We start from the raw sequence: 22,892 nt of genomic DNA on the forward strand, positions 1-22,892 counted from the left end.
CTATATTGTCTCCCCTCCTATAGACATTAGTGGTCTTTCTTTAAGGGATTAAAGGCACGGAAATTAGTTGCCAAGTTTCATGAGGTCAGATTGGAGGTCATCTTGACACTGAGTACTAGTTACTAAGTCTACTCCTGTTTCCTCTTCTAGAAGGAGGCTATTTATTTCTAAGCACCACTTGAAGATCAGAGTGGCACCATGCTTTTGCTGATAGCAGTTACCAATAGATATGTTCATTTTATTAGTTCTTGGAGCTTGCTTTAAATTTTACTAAGTGGGCATGTGTGTGTGGGGAGGGGACCAGAAGAGGCAAGGGGCTGACGAAGGGGGACACAACTCATGATGCCTCCTGTGGTGGCCACAAAAGTGTTGAAAAGATAAAAAAATATATAGAGATACACTACCAGGAAAGTGGTTTGCCAAAATGTAAAATAACTACAGAAATCGAAAGGCTTGAAATGAGTCAAAATGCTCTGTTTGGTTCTGGGAAATCCCTAGAAATAGAAAGCTACTTAACATAAACTTTTAGGTTGACAAACATGATTTCAGAATCAAGCATTTAATCACACTGGTTAGTTTGAATTTGCATGTTTAGAGTGTAATGAATCTCACATTATGTAATGGACACAAATTTTACACTTTATTAGCATTTACTGATGTATTTTGGAAAAGACTCTGATGCTGGGAGGGATTGGGGGCAGGAGGAGAAGGGGATGACAGAGGATGAGATGGCTGGATGCCATCCCTGACTCGATGGACGTGAGTCTGAGTGAACTCCGGGAGTTGGTGATGGATAGGGAGGCCTGGCATGCTTCGATTCATGGGGTCGCAAACAGTCAGACACAACTGAGCGACTGAACTGAACTGATGTATTTTGAAACGGTAATTGACACTTTATAAACTTTAACAAATTTTTTTCTCATGAATTTAAGTTGGAATATGATCTATGCAAGAACTGAAGTTATTACTGCTAAATATCTCATATGAGAGGAAATTAGATTGTAGAATAACAGATAAGGAGGAGGCTCTAGATGCTGATAGAATTATAATTCCATTTCTAGGTGGGACAAATGGAAAATTTTATGTCATTAGTTTTATAGTTATAAAAAACAAAAAAACCATGCCAACTAAGTTGATGACTTTTCAGTAGCTATGATGAGATGATCTTAGAAGTAATAGTGTCATGTGGGGTAAAAATTTAGAGAAAGAGAACTATGTGAAAATTTTACTATGTGAAAAAGTTTCTTAGTTAATTTTAATGATTTGTCAGATTTTTTTTTCTGACCTGAGATTATTCTTTCGCATTCAGTGGTGGTTTACAGTCCAGATTTTCGGCCCTGGTAGATATACTAAAGCAAAACAATGAGGTATGTTGATGGCAGTTCCTGATTCTTTCATAGCTATTAGGTAAGGTCTGAGATTGTTCATATAAAAAGGTGATAACTAAATGGCGTGTACTACATTTAAGTCTTAAACTAAGGAATCATTCGCGTTACCATTATAGAGCGGAAACAGGGGCTAAAAGCAGTAAGATGACTTGCTTAATGTCACCAGCATGCAAATGGCAGAGGCAGGTACCCAAACTCTTATCTCCTGGGTATTCTTTCCATTGGAGATCCTTAGTTTCAGTGCTTTGACGTCCCTTTTCCGAAAGTTTAATGCTAAATAGTGTTTTACACTCTGATAACCTTGTATTTTGCTTGTTGTTGTTGATCTGTTTTGCTAGTATTCTTTGAGTATTGTCAATGTGGACATATTTGTTGGACTGCTCAACAGAGGATATGTTAAATAACAACACTGGTATTGTATCAAAAAATTTAGATTGTGGTAAAATCTGTAAAATTATGTGACCAGTTTCTTCAACAAAGAGTTTCAAGGAAAAATAAAGTGGAAGTGAGTACCTATAGATTAAAAAAGGCAAGAGACAGATGAACCAAATACATTGTATTTTGGGTCCTAATTTAAACAGACAAATGAACCAAATACAGTGTGTTTTGGGTCCTAATTTGAACAGACCAGCTGAAAAAAATTATTAGACAACCAGGGAATTTGAACAGTGTATATTGTGTTAGTGAATTATTGTTAAATTTAAGGTGTAACAGTACAATTGTGGTTAAGTATCTAATATTTTGTTGCTGAGTTGCTCAGTCATGTCTGACTCTTTGCAACCCCATGGACTGCAGTATACCAGGCTTCTCTGTCCTTCACCATCTCCCAGAGCTTGCTCAGACTCATGTCCATTGAGTCATTGATGGCATTCAACCATCTTGTCATCTGTAGTTCCCTTCTCCTCCTGCCCTCAATCTTTCCCATCATCAGGGTCTTTTTCCAATGAGTCCTCTCTTCACATCAGGTGGCCAAAGTATTGGAGCTTCAGCATCAGTCCTTCTAATGAAATCTAATATTTAAGATATTAAAAAGAACCTTTATCTTTTAGAGGTACTTATCGAAAACGATGAATTGATACAACATTAAGAAAGTGAAAGTCCCCTCTGACTGTGCGCCCTGGTGGACTATACGGTTCATGAAATCCTCCAGGCCAGAATACTGCAGGGTCTACCCTTTCCCTTCTCCAGGGGATCTTCCTAACCCAGGGATCAAACCCCAGTCTCTCACATTGCAGGTAGATTCTTTACCAGCTGAGCCATAGGGTAAGCCCAAGAACACTAAAGTGGGTAGCCTATTCCTTCTCCAGGGGATCTTCCCAACCCAGGAATAGAACTGGGGTCTTCTGCATTGCAGGTGGATTCTTTACCAACTGAGTTATCAGGCATTTCCTTCAAATACCTGTTCCTCTGCAACGGATGAAGATGACTGGTCTTCAGCTGATAATTTCCCAAACTGCGTTCTGGGTACCTGGGGGTTCTTATATTATTCGATCCACTTTTGAGTCTGACATTTTCTGCAGAAGAATGTATTGAACCCAAAGTAGATCATTACTTTGGTTTTATTTTGCATAATGCCTTATTTCAGGGAGGCCTCTAAAGGGGCCTGAAAATGTTTTAGAAGTATTCTGGTCCGGTCTCCACATCCTCCTTTTCTTTGGGGCACAAAGCGGAGATGGGGTGGTGGGGTGGAGTGAAGGGGAAGAAATTGTTCTCTCTTCCTCCTCCTCCCACCGATCCCGCCCAAGAACCAGTTTCAAACTTGGTGCTTTCCAAAAGACTTCTGCTGCTGCTGCTAAGTCACTTCAGTCGTGTCCGACAAGACTTCTAATCTTTCCTAAAATAAAGCCTGAAGTGTGTGGGGGAGAAGGCTTATGGAAAAGGGGAAATGTCATCTAAAATAAAGCTTTTTTAGATGCTTTTTAATTTCTGGTCTTAATTTCGCTAATCATTTTGTCGTTAGGGGGTAGAAGAAACTATACCTTTAATTTTCCTGCCCACGTGACAATGTTTTTGTTTTAGGGTAGTCTTTACTGTACAGGAAATTCTCAGCTAGCTTACGTCACTGCCAGCAGTTACAGCAGTTACCGTAATGACGCTACTTTAGTTTACAAAGCATGAAACCTGAGCTGCCGCCAGGACAATTTTAGTTGATTTTAGAGTTCAGACTTAAATCATTATTTTTCCAGGATTTAACTTTTAAGCAGTATTGACATTGGTGGCCTAAACAGAGCTAGCTTTTTTGGTTTTCTAAATCTATATTGATGTATTTCCCAGGTTTTGTTTACGACGAAAAGCAGAGACTACGTTTACATTCACTTTCCATACTGGGGAAGTTTGGGAAGGGTTTACTGCAGTAGTGCGCCTGCGCAGTTGATCTCCACCAAGTCGCCCGCTTTCCCCGGTCCTGCTAGCAGGGGGCGCTGTGAGGTAACGGCTAGTCTTTTTTTCAGGGCTCTGGAACGTAGCGTAAAAGGGTAGGAGGTGAGGCGGGCTGAGGGACGTTCTATCCTCGACTGCCCTGATCTCTATCACCCTTTGTCCTCCAGCATTCCCGGGGCTCTGGGCCTGCGGGCCTGGTTGCTAGGCGGAAGCGGGGAACTGCGGCGGCGGCTGTGGCGGTAGCGGCCCGGGTGTGTGAAAAGCTTTTACGCCGGCGGCAAAAGGTCCTCTGGCGGCGGGCTCGTGTCTCCCTGCAGACAGGCCGCGCCGGGAGGCCGATGGCTTTTGCCTTGAGTCGGGACCGGGTTGCGGGTGGACCGGCAGCCTCGGGCCGGGGAGCCGGGCGCGTTGCAGGCCGACCGCCGAGCGGGATTCGGGTGTCCGGGGCTGTGGGCGGGCGGCGGGAGCCTCACCGGGAACTTGGCCAGGGTTAGCGGGCTGCCCGCCGCTCACCCGGGCCCCTCTTCCTCCCAGCAGACCCCCGCCTACCGGCCGCCGACCGCGACCATGGTCTCCAAGTCCGACCAACTGCTCATCGTCGTCTCCATCCTGGAAGGTGAGCGACCGGGGACTTGGCGTTTGCAGCTGCTGCTTCCTAAATGTTGACGGAGTAGTGTGGGACCGAGGCTTTGTTAACCTGAAGAACCCTGTCATCGTTGCTGGTGCGGTCCCCAGAGACTTGTTTGAAGTTGTATGCCGTAAGGTCTGTTGGGCAGTTGATTTGAAAGTCCCCCAAGGGAGTGGGAGTATGAGAGCTATTAAGGGTAGGTGATATTTAGCGTGATTAGCCGTAGACCCAGAGAATGTTGGAGAAAGTTTCTATCCGAAGCAGCATATCGATGCTGCTTATCATATGAGCTGAAAGAGTACCTGGAAAGCACGTTCTGTTCAGCGACCTCCTGGTATTAGTGTTGAGAACTTTGCTTTGACTCAAATACACATTTCTTGGATTTTTCAGAAGTGTTTATGTGTTCTTGCATTTTCAGATGTCTTTGTGCGGGGCGTCTCTACTGGGTGCTTAGAGGGCTAGAGTTGTCAAGGGGGTCTATTGCACATGCCTGGAAGTTGGGTTTGTTTGGAGACTCCCTGAGTGTCAGGCACTGTGCTGGGAATAAAAACACAACAGACCTGGTTCCAAAAGCTACCGGTGTAGCCTGGAGAACAATAAAGGGTATCAAGGTGTGGAAGAAGGAATGACCGCCTCTGTCTGGGGACGCTGGGAACGTTTTCCCAAAGGAGATGACTGTTTCTTTTTTTGGTCCTAAAGAATGATTAAAAGTTTGTCAGGGGGAGAAAAAAGGAAGGAAGGGCATTCCAGGCAAAGGGAAGAGCCAGTGGTGTTTAAGGGATCGTAAAGCCAGACATGTTCTTTGATTGCTTGAATTCAGTGTGGTTGGAGAACAGGAAAGTGGAGGATATAGGAGTTGATGGGTATATTGAAGTTAGGTTTTGAATAATATGACAAGAAGGAGTCATCTTGAATGGTGAGAGGAATGGTTGGGGACCCCTGGCCTTCAGGGGAGATATCTCATGGAGGCCTGGCACTCTTTGGGAGGTGAGAGGAAAGAAAACATTTGGAGGAGAAGATGGGCCGGAATCCGTAGTGTCGGGGAAGATTTAACTGTTAGGTTACTGACTGTTTAAAGACAGAGGACTAAAATCCCCTTGTAATTTGGTGAACAAAAAGCTTTTGGACTGTGGCCCATGCTATGAGGTAACAGAAATGTAAGGCACTCTCTTTCCCTTCAAGGTTGTAGGATTCTGTCTCCTTAGGGAGGTCAAATTAATGTGTGGGACATATTATGTTGGGATGTAATGTAAATAAAGTAAAAATAAATGATACAGTCTGTAAACACAGGTTTGGGAGGTGGATGAGGTTGATGGCTGAAGTGCCTTGGTTGGTGGGTAATCAAGGATAGAAGAGTCATTCCAGGCGATTAGACAACTCAGACCACTGTGGGACTGAGTATGGTGGTTTCCAGAGAACCTGGAATTGGGAAGGTCAGTTAGGTGTTGCTACAAACAAATGCAGACTGCCAAGCTGTTCCTCCTTTTGTGTTTGTATTTCCATTCATTGTAACCACGCTGTTGCTTCAAGCCAAGACCCTGGGAGGCATTGTCTTCCTGGGTTCCCTCTCCATCCCCAGCATCCAAATGGTCACCAAGTGTTGATTTTATTTTAAAAATAATAGTAGGTGCTTTATATAACTTTTTTAAAAATGTAAACTTTTAAATGGACAAGTTTCCATTGTGGGTGCCTTGCTGTGGGGCTGTCATTATCCCAGTAATCTTCTGTAGTGATCTTCTCAGTAATCTGTTTCATAAATGTTTTCAGGAAACACTGTCCACCTTACTGTCAGGGGTAATTTCTGAAATGCCACTTGAATTTTCTTAAAGTCTTTTGATGTGCTGAGGGATAAGGTCCTGCTTAGGGTGGCATACATGGCCCTTTAGGGTAGACTTGTGACCTCCCTTTTCAGCCTTCTCTCTCCTGCTGTGTGTATTCATATGTTCCCGGTCCTTCAGCTATTTGAACTGCTTGTAATTTCTTGGCTATGCTTCTAGAAGTGCTTTTTATTCAAAAGAAGATCACTGGGCCTCTACCATGAGCAAACCTTGGCCTAAGTACTAGATTCCATGGATGAGAATGGCAAGGGTTTCTGTTTTCAAGGTCGTCTTTGTCTTTGCGACAAGGCAGGCACCTGTTGTTCCCTTACTTATCCTCTGTTTTCAAGCTAATTGGAAGTTGTAGTTAGGATAGTCTGAAATTATAGGGAAATTCATGAAATTCATTTGTGAAACAGTGATTGATTAGAGCAGCCCACAGTTATGTCCTGTGAGAGGCCCCTGAGTTCTAACGGGGAGAGCCATGCCCAGTGTGGCAAGACTCTTCATAGGGAGTTTCAGATGAGACTTTAGGTTGACACTGACAGGTTTGCAATCAAGGTCTGTATGACCAGCTTAATTCCTTTTAAGCAGCTTGAACCAGAGTAAGTAGCAGGAGGGATGTGCTTATTTAACAGTGGTTAAACTCCCCTCATGGAAACCCCCTCAACAGACCTGCAGACATATTGGCTTTCAGATGCTTAGTGCTTATTTCTTTCTTAGTGTTTTTTTTTTTTTTTTTTTTCCCACTGTGTTAAGTCTGTTTCCACTAGACCCTGAACTCTTCAAGAACACATACTCTGTTTTCTTCCTTTTGCATCCCATTTTCTGGTATTAACCTAACACTAAATATGTCTTCAGCAACCTGAAGGAATGAAGTCAGGCAGCACAAATGAACAGTAATGCATAGAGAGAATATTTTAATATTTTTTGATAGTGTATAGCGTTGTCATTGAAAAGAACATGAATGAATGAATGTGTTTATTTTCCTTTGGCTAATTTGTAAAGTATCCTTTACTGTGTTAGTTCAGTTGCTCAGCCGTGTCCGACTCTTTGAGACCCCATGGACTGCAGCACGCCGGCTCTCCCTGTCCATTGCCAACTCCCACAGTTGACTCAAACTCATGTCCATTGAGTCATGGACGGATGCCATCCAACCATCTCATCCTCTGTCGTCCCCTTCTCCTTCCCCCTTCAATCTTTCCTAGCGTCAGGGTCTTTTCAAATGAGTCAGTTCTTCACATCACATGGCCAAAATATTGGAGTTTTAGCTTCAACATCAGTCCTTCCAATGAATATTCAGGACTGATTTCCTTTAGGATGGACTGGTTGGATCTCCTTGCAGCCTGAGAGACTCTCAAAGAGTCTTCTCCAGCACCACAGTTCAAAAGCATCAATTCTTTGGCGCTTAGCTTTCTTTATAGTCCAACTCTCATATCCATACATGACTACTAGACAAACCACATCTTTGACTAGACGGAACTTTGTCGGCAAGGTAATGTCTCTGCTTTTTAATATGCTGTCTAGGTTGGTCATAACTTTCCTTCCAAGGAGTAAGCGTCTTTTAATTTCATGGCTGCAGTCACCATCTGCAGTGATTTCGGAGCCCCCCAAAATAAAATCTGTCATTGTTTCCACTGTTTCCCCATCTATTTGCCATCAAGTGATGGGACCGGATGCCATGATCTTAGTTTTCTGAATGTTGAGTTTTAAGCCAGCTTTTTCACTTTCCTCTTTCACTTTCATCAAGAGGCTCTTTAGTTCTTCTTCACTTTTCTGCCATAAGGGTGGTGTCATCTGCATATCTGAGGTTATTGATATTTCTCCTGACAATCTTGATTCCACCTTGTACTTCATCCAGCCCAGCATTTCTCTTGATGTACTCTGCTTATAAGTTAAATAAGCATTGTGACAATATACAGCCTTGAGGTACTCCTTTTCATATTTGGAACCAGTCGATTGTTCCATGTCTCGTTCTAACTATTGCTTCGTGACCTGCATACAGATTTCTCAGGAGGCAGGTTAGGTGGTCTGGTATTCCCATCTCGTTCAGAATTTTCTACTTTTTTTTTTGTGGTCCACACAATCAAAGGCTTTGGCATAGTCAATAAAGCCGAAGTAGATGTGTTTCTGAAACTCTCTTGCTTTTTCGATGATCCATTGGATGTTGGCAGTTTGATCTCTGGTTCCTCTGCCTTTTCTAAAACCAGCTTGAACATCTAGAGGTTCATGGTTCACATACTGTTGAAGCCTGGCTTGAGAATTTTGAGTATTACTTTACTAGCATATGAGATGAGTGCAATTGTGCGGTAGTTTGAGCATTCTTTAGGATTGCCTTTCTTTGGGATTGGAATGAAAGGTGACCTTTTCCAGTCCTGTAGCCACTGCTGAGTTTTTCAAATTTGCTGGCATATTGAGTACAGTACTTTTACAGCTTCATTTTTTAGGATTTGAAATAGCTCAACTGGAATTCCATCACCTCCACTAGCTTTGTTCGTAGTGATGCTTTCTAAGGCCCACTTGACTTCACATTCCAGGATGCCTGGCTCTAGGTGAGTGATCACACCATCGTGATTATCTGGGTCTTGAAGATCTTTTTTGTATAGTTCTGTGTATTCTTGCCACCTCTTCTTAATATTTTCTGCTTCTGTTAGGTCCATACCATCTCTAATTTTCTTGAAGAGATCTCTAGACTTTCCCATTCTATTGTTTTCCTCTATTTCTTTGCACTGATCGCTGAGGAAAGCTTGCTTATTTCTCCTTGCTATTCTTTGGAACTCTGCATTCATATGGGTATATCTTTCCTTTTCTCCTTTACCTCTTGCTTCTCTTCTGTTCACAGCTGTTTGTAAGGCTTCCTCAGACAACAATTTTGCCTTTTTGCATGTCTTTTCCTTGGGGATGGTCTTGATCCCTGACTCTTGTATAAATGTCATGAACCTCCATCCATCGTTCTTCAGGCACTCTATCAGATCTAAAACCTTGAATCTATTTCTCCCTTCCACTGTATAATTGTTAACGGATTTGATTTAGGTCATAGCTGAATGGTCTAGTGGTTTTCCCTACTTTCTTCAATTTCAGTCTGAATTTGGCAATAAGGAGTTCATGGTCTGTGCCACAGTCTTGTTTTTGTTGACTGTATGGAACTTCTCCATTTTTGGCTGCAGAAAATATAATCAATCTGATTTCGGTGTTGACCATCTGGTGATGTCCACGTATAGAGTCTTCTCTTGTGTTGTTGGAAGAGGGTGTTTGCTATGACCAGCGTGTTCTCTTGGCAAAACTCGGTTATCCTTTGCCCAGCTTCATTCTATACTCCAAGGCCAAATTTGCCTGTTACTCCAGATATTTCTTGACTTCCTACTTTTGCATTCCAGTCCCCTATAATGAAAAAGACATGTTTTTTTGGTGTTAATTCTAGAAGGTCTTGTAGGTCTTCATAGAACTGTTCAACTTCAGCTTCTTTAGCATTACTGGTCGGGGCATAGACTTGGATTACTGTGATATTGAATGGTTTGCTTTGGAAATGAACAGAGATCATTCTGTCATTTTCAAGATTGCATCCAGGTACTGCATTTTGGACTCTTGTTGACAGTAATGGTTACTCCATTTCTTCTAAAGGATTCTTGCCCACAGTAGTAGATGTAATTGTCATCTGAGTTAAATTCACCCATTCCAGTCCATTTTAATTCTCTGATTCCTAAAATGTGGATGTTCACTTTTGCCATCTCCTGTTTGACCACCTCCAATTTGCCTTGATTCATGGACCTAACATTCCAGGTTCCTATGCAACATCAGACTTTACTTCCATCACCAGTCACATCCATAACTGGGTGTTGTTTTTGCTTTGGCTCTGTCTCTTCATTCTTTCTGGAATTACTTCTCCATTGATCTCCTGTAGCATATTGGGCACCTACTGAGCTGGGTAGTTCATCTTTCAGCGTCCTATCTTTTGCCTTTTCATACTATTCATGGGGTTCTCAAGGCAAGAATACTGAAGTGGTTTGCCATTCCCTTCTCCAGTGGACCATGCTTTGTCAGAACTCTCCACCATGACCTGTTTGTCTTGGGTGGCCCTACACAGCATGGCGCTCACGGTTTCATTGAGTTAGACAAGGCTGTGGTCCATGTGATCACATTGATCCTGTTACTGTGTTAAAAGGAAAATTAGGATTCAGGTAAATTTGTTTTTGCTAATTTGATTATTTCTTAACTCTCTAGATAACCTGTTCCATAATAAATACTGGTATTTGTTGTTGTTCAGTTGCTCTGTCTTGTCTGACTCTTTGTGACCCCATGAAGTGCAGCATGACAAGCTTCCATGTCCTTCACTATCTCCCAGAATTTGCTGAAACTTATTACCGTTGAGTCAGTGATGCCATCCAACCATCTTGTCCTCTGTTGCCCCCTACTCCTCCTGCCCTCAGTCTTTCCCAGCATCAGAGAGTCACCTCTTCATTTCAGATGGTGAAGGTACTGGAGCTTCAGCTTCAGCATCAATCCTTGTAATTAATATTTAGGATTGATTTCCTCTAGGATTGACTGCTTTGATCTCATTGCTATCCAAGGGACTCTCAAGAGTCTTCTCCAGCACCACAGTTTGAAAGCATCAGTTCTTCAGTGCCCAGATTTCTTTATGGTCTAACTCTCACATCCATACTTGACTACTGGAAAAACCATATCTTTGACTATATGAACCTTTGTTGGCAAAGTGACGTTTCTGCTTTTTAATATGCTGTCTAGGTTTGTCATCGGTTTATTCCAGGGAACAAGCATCTTTTAATTTTGTGGCTACAGTCACTGTCCATAGTGATTTTAGTAATATCTAAAATTGGTATAATCACATTTTTAACACTTTAATTCTGAATGTTCTTGAGATTGCTGCTCAAAGTGTGAACCAAGAACAACACCGTTGATATCTCCTGGGATTTTGTTAGAAATGCAGAATCCTGGGCCCATCCCAGACCAGTTGAACCAGAATCTACATTTTAACAGGACTGTGGGTGATTCATTGCACAGTAGTGTTAGAGAAGCACTAATTTATTAATTTGACTAATGTTTTTATGAATCATGAATTTGAGTATATATGTGAGTATGTGCTAGTGAGTTAGTTTACGGAATACATGATAAGTTAACCACTGTTAACATGTCAGTTTTTAAAACTTATGTGCCAAGGGACCATATTTGATCTTTGTACACTTCCAGTTAACCTGTACAGTCTTTTTTTCTAGGTCGCCATTTCCCCAAACGTCCAAAACATATGCTTATAGTAGAGGCAAAGTTTGATGGAGAGCAGTTAGCTACTGATCCTGTGGACCATACAGACCAGCCGGAATTTGCTACTGAGTTAGCCTGGGAAATCGACAGGAAAGCGCTTCATCAGCACAGGTGACTGTTACCTTCAGTGTGTTCAGCTCTTGTTTCAGTTGGTGATGTGTGTGTGTGCACGCACATGTGCACATGCCCACAGGTACTGTGCTGTGCTTAGTTGCCCAGTCGTGTCCAACTCTTTGTGACCCTATGGACTGTAGCCCACCAGGCTCCTCTGCCATGGGGATTCTCCAGGCAAGAATACTGGAGTGGGTTGCCATATCCTCTAGGGGATCTTCCCAACTCAGGGATCAAACTGGGGTTTCCTGCATTGCAGGTGAATTCTTTACCATCTGAGCCACCAGGGAAGCCTAAGAATACTGGAGTGGGTAGCCTATCCCTTCTCCAAGGGAACCTCCTGACCCAGGAATTGAACTGGGGTCTCCTGCATTGCAGGTGGGGTCTTTACCAGCGGAGCTACTGTGTGTGTGTGTGTGTGTGTGTGTGTGTGTGTTTGTGTGTACACACTCATATATCTAGGTAGGCTTCCCTGGTAGCTCAGGTGGTAAAGAATCTGCCTGCAGTGCAGGAAACCTGGGTTTGATTAGGAAGATGCCCTGGATTAATCCATGAATTTCTTTGAAATGGTATTAAATTCCTAGAGGATACTAGAATTTTGCATTTCATCTTAGTGACTTCTGGAATATCTGCTCAGACAGTGTCTTCATATTGAGATATTAGGGCCTGCATTGGTGTTTGTGTATATGATTGTGTTAGTATAAAGTGGCACCACTCTGTATTTAGTAGACTGAGAAAATAACACAGATAAATATAAATGATGATTTTTGTGCCCAGTGCAGGGTTCATAGTCATTCCATTAGATATGGCAGTGATGGCAAAATCCATCCAGCTTACTGTATGTATAGGGGTTCCAGACTCAAGCCATGTTGCACAAGTCAAGCTCATGCTTACATGATCTTATCATATATTACACTGAATTGTTTTTAACTTAATTTTAATAATTTATAATGTTGTAACATTTAATTCTTAAGTTTATTTCATTTTTTTTTTTTTTTTTTTAGCAACAGAAAGAGTTATAAGCATATAAAGAGGGATTTCCCTGGCATTAACAGTAGTTAAGACTGTCTTTCAGTGCAGGGGTGCAGGTTCCATCCCTAGTCTGGGAGCTAAGATCCATGCCTCAGGGCCATAAACCTAAAAGATTAAACAGAAGCAATATTGTAACAGATTCAATAAAGATTTTTTTCATCTGCATAAAAAAATCTATTAAAAACAGCGTATATATATGTGTATTCAAAGCTTTATGTGTGTAAGTCTAAGAAAAACAATTTAAAATCAGTCTTGAGGATTAATGGTAATTTTTGACTTTGAAAGCATTCTGTGTGTCACATAAGCTTGAGAAACATTGACCTAGATGTTAGCTTCTTGGATGAGAGAGACTTAAAGTGTTTTTTATTTGACATGTTTTGTGTATTAGTTGGTATACAGATAAGTAGATATAATTAGTAGTTCATGCCAGTTGAAGAGTTTTTTAGAAAGTACAGAATAGATATAGGTTATCCAACGAAATAATAGTTGTCTTGAATAGTAGTAAGTAGCTTTTTCAAAGCTAATAGGAAGTTCAGTATTAAGCAAAAGTGATTTTATGTATCACATGAATTGTTATGTTACAGGCTACAGCGTACTCCTATCAAACTGCAGTGTTTTGCCTTGGATCCTTTAACTTCAGCCAGAGAAACCATTGGTTATGTTGTTCTAGACTTAAGAACTGCTCAAGAAACAAAGCAGGTACTGACCTTTTGATGTTTTGTTACTGATTCTGTCAGTTATTTTCAGTAGATAAGAGACTGATGGAAAGGACATGGACTGTTAGACCTAATAGGTTGTGGGTTCGTACTATGGTATATGGTATGGTAGCTCTTAGTTCTTAAGGTGAATTTGGTTTAGAAAATCCTGACCTTTTGATCCTTCCTCTGACCTAGACCTATCTCTCAAAGAAACTTCTGAGTTCACATCTGTGTTCAAGTTGCTGGACCTTTACGTTTAACATGTTCAGCTCCTGTACTTCACCTTCAAAGTGCTCCTCTTTTAGATTTCCTTGCTTCAGTGATGGTCACTGCTCTCCCTCCAGACGTCTTCCTTGACACTTCCCTTTCCTGGCCTTCAGAGCCAACCCTTTCCAGTTGGTTTTCTCTCCTGATCCATCTAATATCCTGCATTTCATGTTGCCATCTCAAGCCACTTACCGAGGCTGTCATGTTGTTGAGCCACTAAGTCATGTCCAACTCTTTGGGACCCCATGGACTGCAGCACACCAGGCTTCCCTGTCCTTCGTTATCTCCCAGAGTTTGCTCAGATTCATGTCCATTGAGCTGGTGATGCTGTCTTAACCATTTCGTCAGTGATGCTCTATGACCATTTCATCCTCTGCTGCTCTCTTCTCTTTTTGCCTTCAATTGTTCCCAGCATCAGGGTCTTTTCCAGTGAGTCATCTCGTCACATCACATGGCCACAGTATTGGCGCTTCAGTTTCAGCACAGTCCTTCCAGTGAATATTCAGAGTTGATTTCCTTTAGGATCGACTGGTTTGATCTCCTTGCAGTCCAACGGACTCTCAAGAGTCTTCTCTAGCACCATAATTCAAAGGCATCAGTTTTTTGGCACTCAGCCTTCTTTACGGTCCAACTCTCTCTTCCATACACGACTGTTGGAAAAATCATAGCTTTGGCTATATGGACCTTTATTGTCAAAATGATGTCTCTGCTTTTCCTTACACTGTCAAGGTTTGTCATTCCTTTCCTTCCAAGGAGCAAGCATCTTTTAATTTCATGGCTGCAGTCATCTTCTTCAGTGATTTTGTAGCCCAGGAAAATAAAGTCTGTCTCTGCTTCCATTTGTTTCCCCCTTCTATTTGCCATAAAGTGATAGGACCAGATACCGTGATTTTTGCTTTTTGAATGTTGAGAGTTAAGCCAACTTTTTCACCCTTCCCTTTCACCCTCATCAAGAGGCTCTTTGGTTCTTCTCTTTCTGCCACTAGAGTGGTATTTTCTGCATGTCTGAGGTTGTTGATATTTCTCATGGCAGTCTTGATTCCAGCTTGTGATTCATCCAGTCTGGCATTTCACATAATGTACTCTGCATATAAGTTAAATAAACAGGGTGACAATTTACAGCCTTATTGTACTCCTTTCCCAGTTTTGAATCAGTCAGTTGTTCCCTGTAAGGTTCTGACTTTTGCTTCTGAACCCGCATACAGGTTTCTCAGGAGATAGGGAAGGTGGTCTGGTATTTCCATCTTTTTAAGAATTTTCCACAGTTTGTTATGATCCATGCAGTCAAAGACTTTAGCCTGGTTAATGAAGCAGAGGTAGATTTTTTCTTGAATTCCCTTGCTTTGTCTATGTTCCAACAAATGTTGGCAATTTAATCTCTGGTTCCTCTGTCTTTTCTAAACCCAGCTTGTACGTCTGGAAGTTCTTGGTTCACATACTGCAGAAGCCTTGATTGAAGGATTTTGAGCATAACTTTACTAGCATGCTAAATGAATGCAATTTTACCCTAATTTGTACATTCTTTGGCACTGCCTTTCCTTGGGATTGTAATGAAAACTGACCTTTCCCAGTGCTGTGGCCATTGCTGAGTTTTCAAATTTACTGACATATTGAGTGCAGCACTTTAACAACATCATCTTTTAGGATTCGAAATAGCTCAGCTGGAATTCCATCACCTCCACTAGCCTTGTTTATAGTGTTGCTTCCTAAGGCCCCCTTAACTTCAGACTCCAACATGTCAGGCTCTAGGTGAGTGACCACACCATCGTGGTTATCTGGGTCATTAAGAATTTTTTGTATAGTTCTTCTGTGTATTCTTGTCACTTCTTTTAAATCTCTTCTGCCTCTGTTTGGTCCTTACTGTTTTGTCTTATCGTGCCCGTCCTTGCATGAAATATTCCCCTGGTATCTCTGATTTTCTTGAAGAGATCCCTAGTCTTTCCCATTCTGTTGTTTTCCTCTACTTTGCATGGTTCATTTAAGAAGCCCTTCTTATCTCTCCTTGCTATTCTCTGGGAACTCTGCATTCAGTTGGGTATATCTTTCCTGTTCTTGCTTTTTGCTTCTCTTCTTTCCTCAGCTATGTGTAAAGCCTCCTCAGACAACCACTTTGCCTTCTAAAATTTCTTTTTCTTTGGGATAATTTTGGTCACTAACTCCTGTACAATGTTACCAACCTCTGTCCATAGTTCTTCAGGCACTCTGTCAGATCAAATCCATTGAATCTCTTCATCACCTCCACTGTATAATCATAAGGGATTTGAATTAGGTCATACCTGAATGGCCTAGTGGTTTTCCCTACTTCGTTCAGTTTAAACCTGAATTTTGCCGGCTTTCATAGCAGCCCTCTAATTGGTGTCCCGGCTTTCTGCTCCTTGCATGCCTTTTTTATTATTTAAGAGTAAGGGAACTTCTTGGAACACATTTGTTATGTAAATAGTATCCCCTTGGCAAGATGGTAAAACAGCTCAGGGTCTTGATTATGCTTTTGTTATTGAAAATGCTTCTTAGGTCTTTTAAAGTATCTTACAACTCTTTTTTGTATGTTACTGACTTTAGAAGTTCTTAGTTTCAGTTTTTCTTAATGACATTTTTTGGTCCTACTTTCTTCAGAAAATAAAGTAAAAAAATATTCTCTCTTATTTTAAAGTCCTTGATGGATTTGGATCTTAAATGAGGATTCTGTGAAGAAAAATTTATCTGTTACTGACATTTCTGTTCCTGGTAGCAAGATAAAGGCATACCTCATTTTTATGGCACTTCAGTTGATTATGCTTCACAGATACACTTTTATTTTAAAAAAACCAATTGTGACAACTGGTTGTCAAGGAGATCTGTTGGAGCCGTTTTCCAGCAGCATTTGCTCACATTTTCATAACTGGAGTATTTAAAACATTTTCATCATTACAATGATCTATGATCAGTGATCTTTGATGTTACTATTGTAAGAAAATTATGACTCACTGAAGGCTTAGCTGATGGTTAGCATTTTTTAGCAATAAAGTATTTTTTAAATAAGGTATGCACTTTTTCTTTAGGCATAATGCTGCTGTACTCTTAAACTACAGTATAGTGTCAACAGAACTTCTGTACACACTGGGAGGCCCAAAAACTTGTACGGCTCCCTTTATTGCAATAGCCAATTTATCGTGGTCGTCTGGGACCCACCTTACTATATCTCCAAGAGTATGTGTGTAATTGCAAATAAGCCAGGCAGTCTGGCCCAAATTTGGAACTATTCAAAAGAAACTGAAATGCTTTATAAAAAGGACTTGTTTTTCCTCCATCCTTGGGTCACCTCTCTTTCCCCCAAGTCCTGAGAAAGGTTTTCCTTCTAGGCTTAGACCCGGAATACTTGTGTAGTTTCTTTGGTTAAAGAGAAGGTAGCTCCTCTGAAGAGAAGGATGTCCGAGCCAAAGTCTCATCTCTAAATGCTCTTGGCGTGGCCTTCACCTGCTTAGTCCTTTAGGGCAGTTAGTCTTCATGTTGGTGAACAGAGTTAAAAAGGAAGGTTTCAAAAGTATGTTAGTTTTGGGAAAACTAAATATTGTCTTGCTTAATGTTTTTTGTTTGCCAGCAGAAATATTTGAAGTTGGATAGTAGAATATTTTAATTTCAGGGTAAATTGATTCTCCATAAATAAACACAAACAGAAGAAACCAGATTTGTTTTTCTGAGGTAATATCAGAAAAATAAAATATATCATAAATTCTGCGAGCAAATAAAAGTCTTTTTTTTTAGGCTAATGCTTAAAGTTAGAAAATATCTGTTATGAATATAGCAACAAACTCTGAGCTTTTGCCTTAAAAAAAACTTGGTTATGGATTTAAAAAAATACATATGGTTTATTTCATCCTATTTTACCTATAAACATAGTTTGAATATAAAGCCGCAGTTTCTGGTTCTGATCACCAGTTCCTTTGCCTTTCTATTACAGTGTTCAGAGTAAGAATGTTGTTTATAGGGACTGAAATGGTGCCCCTGCACTAATGGTACATGTGATCTTGGGCCATGAGATTTTGCAGGCTGATTGGGGTATTAGAATTCCTGAGGTTACTCTTGGGTTTGAGGGGAGGGGGTGGCTATTCAGGTATTTTAGGATTCCTCATTCTGTGAGAAAGCTTTTATATTTTGATATCAGTCAAATACATGGCTCATACCCCAGAACTCTACCAGGAGACCTTACTTTAGTATTTTGTTTGTGCTTTCATTAACACTAAGCTCTTCTTTTCCTGATTTGAAATAAACAGAACAAAGCAGAAATGTGGCAGGCAGAAAAGGTATAACAGAAAAAGTGAGAAATTAGCGGTTAGAAATTGGAAAACTGATAGTCTTTGTTGTTGTTATAAGGGATGAAGTAAGACAGATGATATGAGTGAAGATAGAAATACACATACCTGTTGAAGCATAGGAATAAAAACAAGCAAGGCAGTCTAAACTTTTGCTTGTTTGTTTGTTTGTTTTTTTTTCAACAGGAAACTGTTAGTTTCCTAAGCAAGATTCATTTATTTTGAAGAAAATGTGGGGGAAAAATACTTTAAAGGAGGAGGAAGTTCTGAGAAACTACAGGAAATATATTTACAACCTTATAGAACATTTCCCACTACTGTTTATTTCCTATTAACTATTAAGGAGTTTTGCTTTTTTTGTTACTCTCTAGGCACCAAAATGGTACCAATTGCTGAGTAATAAATACACCAAGTTCAAGTCTGAGATACAGCTAAGCATTGCTTTGGAAACAGACACAAAGGCACCAGCGGACAGTTTTAAAGCAAAGGGAGCCCCTCCTCGTGATGGAAAAGGTTTGTGCATCATCTCTAAGGTTATTCTCTGAGAAGTACAGCTGTGGACTAGAATTTCAGGAAGGGAGGGGTATTATAGGGAGATAAATGCAAGGATGTGAGCTGGTTTTACTCCAGAGCATCAGACAAATGCTGTGACATTGTTACACATGAACACTTGTTTCTCTTTGCTGTTGTCTTCAAAAATTAGCAATAAGGAAAGATTTGTTTTCATTGTTTGATATACACCAGAATAAAGCAGAATTTTGTATTGTTTACAAAAATTGCTTCTTAGGAAAATTTTCTTCCTTGGATGAGTGCAGGGAAACCAAAAATGTCTTTATTAGTCTCTATTAACTCAGCTGTAGTTTAAGAAAACCTTCATTTTTTTCTTTATTTTTTATTTAATAAACTTTTGTTTTTTTAGAGCTTTTTTAGGTTCATAGCAAAATCAAGTGGGAAGTACTGAGTGTTCCCAAATACTACCCCCTCTCCCCCACTGCCCTCCTCACCACTATCAGCATCTCCCACCAGAGTGGTACAATACAATTGATGAGCCCACACTGACACATCATTATCACTCAGTGCCCATAATTAGGTTCTGTCCTTGGTACTGTGCATCCTGTAGGTTTTGACAAGTGTGTAATGGCACGTATCGATTGTTGGAGGATCCTACAGAATCGTTTCACTGCCCTGAAGATCTTCTGTGTTCTGTCTGTTCATCTCTCCTCCCCCTCTAACCCGTGGCCACTGCTGATCTTTTTTACTGTCTCCATAGTTTTGCTTTTTCTAGAATGTTGTATTGTTGGGATCATGTAGCATATGGCCTTTTCAGATTGGCTTCTTTCACTCAGTAATATGCATTTAGGTTTCTTCCAGGTCGTTTTGTGGCTTGATAGGTCATTTCTTTTTAGAGCTGAATAATATGCCATTGTTTGGATGTACCAGTATTTATTTATCCACTCAAGCTATTGAAGAATATCTTAGTTGCTTCCCAGTTGGGGCTCTTAGGAATAGAGCTATTACAGACATCCTTGTGCAGGCTTTTACATGGACCTGAGTTTTCAGTTCATTTGGGCCAATACCAGAGATCATGATTATTAGATCATTTGGTAAAAGCATGCCAAGTTTTATTAATATAAGAAACTGCCAAACTGTAAGAGTGTGTGGTAAGAATGTTTAATTTTGTAAGGAACCAACCAACTTGTCTTCTAAAGTTGGTGTACCATTTTCCGTTTCCACTAGCAGTGAATGAGTTTCTGTTGCTCCACATCCTTGATAGCGTGTTGTCTGTGTTTTGGATTTTGTTTATTTTAAGAGGTATGAAGTAGTATCTCATTGTTTTATTTGCAATTCTCTAGTGGTAAATGACACGACTGAGCAACTTCACTTTCACTTTTACTTTCCTGCATTGGAGAAGGAAATGGCAACCCACTCCAGTGTTCTTGCCTGGAGAATCCCAGGGATGGGGGAGCCTGGTGGTCTGCTGTCTATGGGGTCACACAGAGTCAGAGATGACTGAAGTGACTTAGCAGCAGCAGCAGTGGTAAATGATAACATATTTTCATGTGCTTATTTGCCATCTGTATATCTTCTTAAGTGAGGTGTCTGCTTAGGTTGTTTGCCCATTTTTTTATTTTTCATTTTTGCATTTTAAGTATTCTTTGTATATTTTTGATAATAGGCCTTTATCAAATGTCTTCTGCAAATATTTTTTCCATTCTCTGGCTTGTCTTATTTGTTTGACATTGTCTTTAGCAGAGCAGAAGTTTTAAAATTTTAGTGAAATCCTGCTCATCAGTTCTTTCACGGATTGTACCTACAGTGTTGTATCTAAAAAATCATTCCATAACTATGGTCATCGAGGTTTTTCCTAGATTTAATAGGGTTTGTACTTTGGTCTTTTAGGATTTAATAAAGGTTTGTACTTTACGCTTAGATCTGTGAACCATTTTGAGTTAACTTTGGTGAAGATTTTAAGGTCATACAGACCTTAAAATAAATTCATGTTGACTTTTTTACATGTGGCTGTCCCGTTGTTTTAGCACCACTTGTTGAAAGACTGTGCTCCATTGTATTGTCTTCGCTACTTTATCAAACCTCAGTTTACAGTGTTTATGTCAGTCTATTTCTGGGCTCTCTGTTTCATTGATCTTTGTGTGTTTCGCTAGTACCACACTGTCTTAATTACTGTAGCTTTGTAATAAGCGTGTAGGTTGAGTAGTATCAGTCGAGCAACTTTGTTCTTCAATATTGAGATGCCTATTCTGGGTCCTTTGCTTCTCTGTATAAATTTTAGAATCATTTTGTCTTTATGTCCACAAAATAACTTGTTGGAATTTTGATTGGGATTGCACTGATTCTGTAGATCAAGTTGGAAGGACTGACATCTTGACAGTATTGAATTGTTCTACTCATAAGCATAGAATTTGGCTTAATTTATTTAGTTCTTTGATTTTATCACAGCTTCATAGTTTATTTTATATAGATCTTCTTCATGTTTTGTTAGACTTATTTCTAAGTATATAAGTGTTTTGGGTGCTGATGTAAATGGTATCTTGTTTTGATGTTACATTGAAAAATTTTATTTGATGTATATAGTTGAGTATATAGTTGATGTAAAATTTTGTGTAACTTTCAGGTGTTAGAGCAAAGTGGTTCAGTTATATGTATGCACATATCTGTTCTTTTGCAAATTATTTTCCCATTTAGGGTATTATAGAATATTGAGTAGAGTTCCCTGAGCTATACAGTAGTTCCGTGTTGATCATCTGTTTTAAATATAGTGTGTTATTTAAAATTTGGGATTTTAAATAAATCCACCTTATCCCAAATTCCCAGTTTATCTCTCTCCCTCCCACCTTTCCCCTGGTAAGCATGAGTCTATTTTTCTATGTTTGTGAGTGTTTCTGTTTGTAAATAAGTTCAATTGTATCGTTTTTCTCAGTGTCTGCAATAAGGGGTATTGTATAATATTAGTCTTTGTCTGACTTCAGTTAGTATGGTGATCTCTATAAATAGCGTTATTTCATTCTTTTTAATGGCTGATTAATATTCCATTGCATGTACATACTCTATCTGTTCCTCTGTCAGTGGACATTGGGTTGCTTCCATGTCTTGGCTATTGTAAATGGTGCTGCAGTGAACATGGGGTGCATGTATCTTTATGGTTTTCTCTGAATCTATGCCCAGGAGTGGCTTCCCAGGTGGCACTAGTGGTAAAGAACTCACCTGCCTGTTTAAGAGATATAAGAGACAGGGTTTGATCTATGGGTTGGAAAGGTCCCCTGGAGGAGGGCATGGCAATGCACTTTAGTATTCTCGCCTGGAGGATCCCATGGACGGAGGAGGCTGAGGCTGGCAGGCTGCAATCCACGGGGTTGCAAAGAGATGGGCATGACTGAAGCGACTTAACATGCACATAGGTACACACGTATGCCCAGGAGTGGGATTGCTGGATCATATGGTAGCTCTATCTAAGTTTTTTAAGGAATCTCCATAATGTGCTCCATAGTAGCTGTATTATTTAATATTCCTATGAAAACACTGTAGAAGGGTTCCTTTTTCTCTACATCCTCTCCAGCATTTATTGTTTATAGACTTTAATTTATATTTTTATTGAAGGATAATTTCTTTACAGAATTTTGTTGTTTTCTGTCAAACCTCAACATGAATCAGCAATAGGTATACATATATCCCCTCCCTTTTGAACCTCTCTCCCATCTCCCTCCCCATTCCAGCCCTCTAAGTTGATGCAAAGCCCCTGTTTGAGTTTCCTGAGCCATACAGCAAATTCCCATTGGCTGTCTATTTTACATATGGTAATATAAGTTTCCCTGTTACTCTTTCCATACATATCACCCTCTCCTTCCTTCTCCCCATGTCCATAAATCTATTCTCTATGTCTGCTTCTCCATTGCTGTCCTGAAAATAAGTCCTTCAGTACCATTCTTCTAGATTCTGTATATATGTGTTCAGTTCAGTCACTCAGTCGTGACTGACTCTTCGTAACCCAGTGGACTGCAGCATGCCAGGCTTCCCTGTCTATCACCAATTCCCAGAGCTTACTCGAACTCATGTCCATTGAGTCGGTGATGCCATCCAACCATCTCATCCTCTGTCATCCCCTTCTCCTCCTGCCTTCAATCTTTCGGAGAATCAAGGTCTTTTCCAGTGAGTTAATTTTTCGCATCAGGTGGCAAAAATATCAGAGTTTCAGCTTCAGCATCAGTCCTTCCAATGAATATTCAGGACTGATTTCCTTTAGGATGGACTGGTTGGATCTCCTTGCAGTCCAAGGGACTCTCAAGAGTCTTCTGCAACACTACAGTTCAAAAGCATCAATTCTTCAGCACTCAGCTTTCTTTATAGTCCAACTCTCACATCTATACATGACTACTGGAAAAACCATAGCTTTGACTAGATGGACCTTTGTTGGCAAAGTAATGTCTCTGCTTTTTAATATGCTATCTAGGTTGGTCATAACTTTTCTTCCAAGGAGCAAGCGTCTCTTA

General features: G+C 40.4%; 1 protein-coding gene across 10 annotated transcripts in view; it reads left to right on the forward strand.

Annotated features, from left to right (window-relative positions):
- Positions 1-3,824: 3,824 nt before the first annotated feature.
- Positions 3,825-22,892, forward strand: part of CEP120 (centrosomal protein 120) — an 85,464-nt gene continuing 66,396 nt past the window's right edge. For 3 of the 10 annotated variants that reach the window (XM_042250300.2, XM_060415672.1, XM_060415674.1), the window contains exons 1-5: positions 3,950-4,051; positions 4,305-4,383; positions 11,444-11,600; positions 13,217-13,331; positions 18,258-18,399. In XM_042250300.2, coding sequence (XP_042106234.1) covers positions 4,335-4,383; positions 11,444-11,600; positions 13,217-13,331; positions 18,258-18,399 — 463 coding nt within the window. In that variant the 5' untranslated portion in view covers positions 3,950-4,051; positions 4,305-4,334. Of the gene's footprint in view, positions 3,870-3,949; positions 4,052-4,301; positions 4,531-8,659; positions 8,765-11,443; positions 11,601-13,216; positions 13,332-18,257; positions 18,400-22,892 lie in introns of those variants that run through there. The other 7 variants (XM_004008675.6, XM_042250302.2, XM_042250303.2 and 4 more) reach the window with 5 other exon arrangements.

Source organism: Ovis aries, chromosome 5 (genome assembly GCF_016772045.2).
Source record: "Ovis aries strain OAR_USU_Benz2616 breed Rambouillet chromosome 5, ARS-UI_Ramb_v3.0, whole genome shotgun sequence".
In the NCBI taxonomy this organism is placed as follows: Eukaryota; Metazoa; Chordata; class Mammalia; order Artiodactyla; family Bovidae; genus Ovis; species Ovis aries.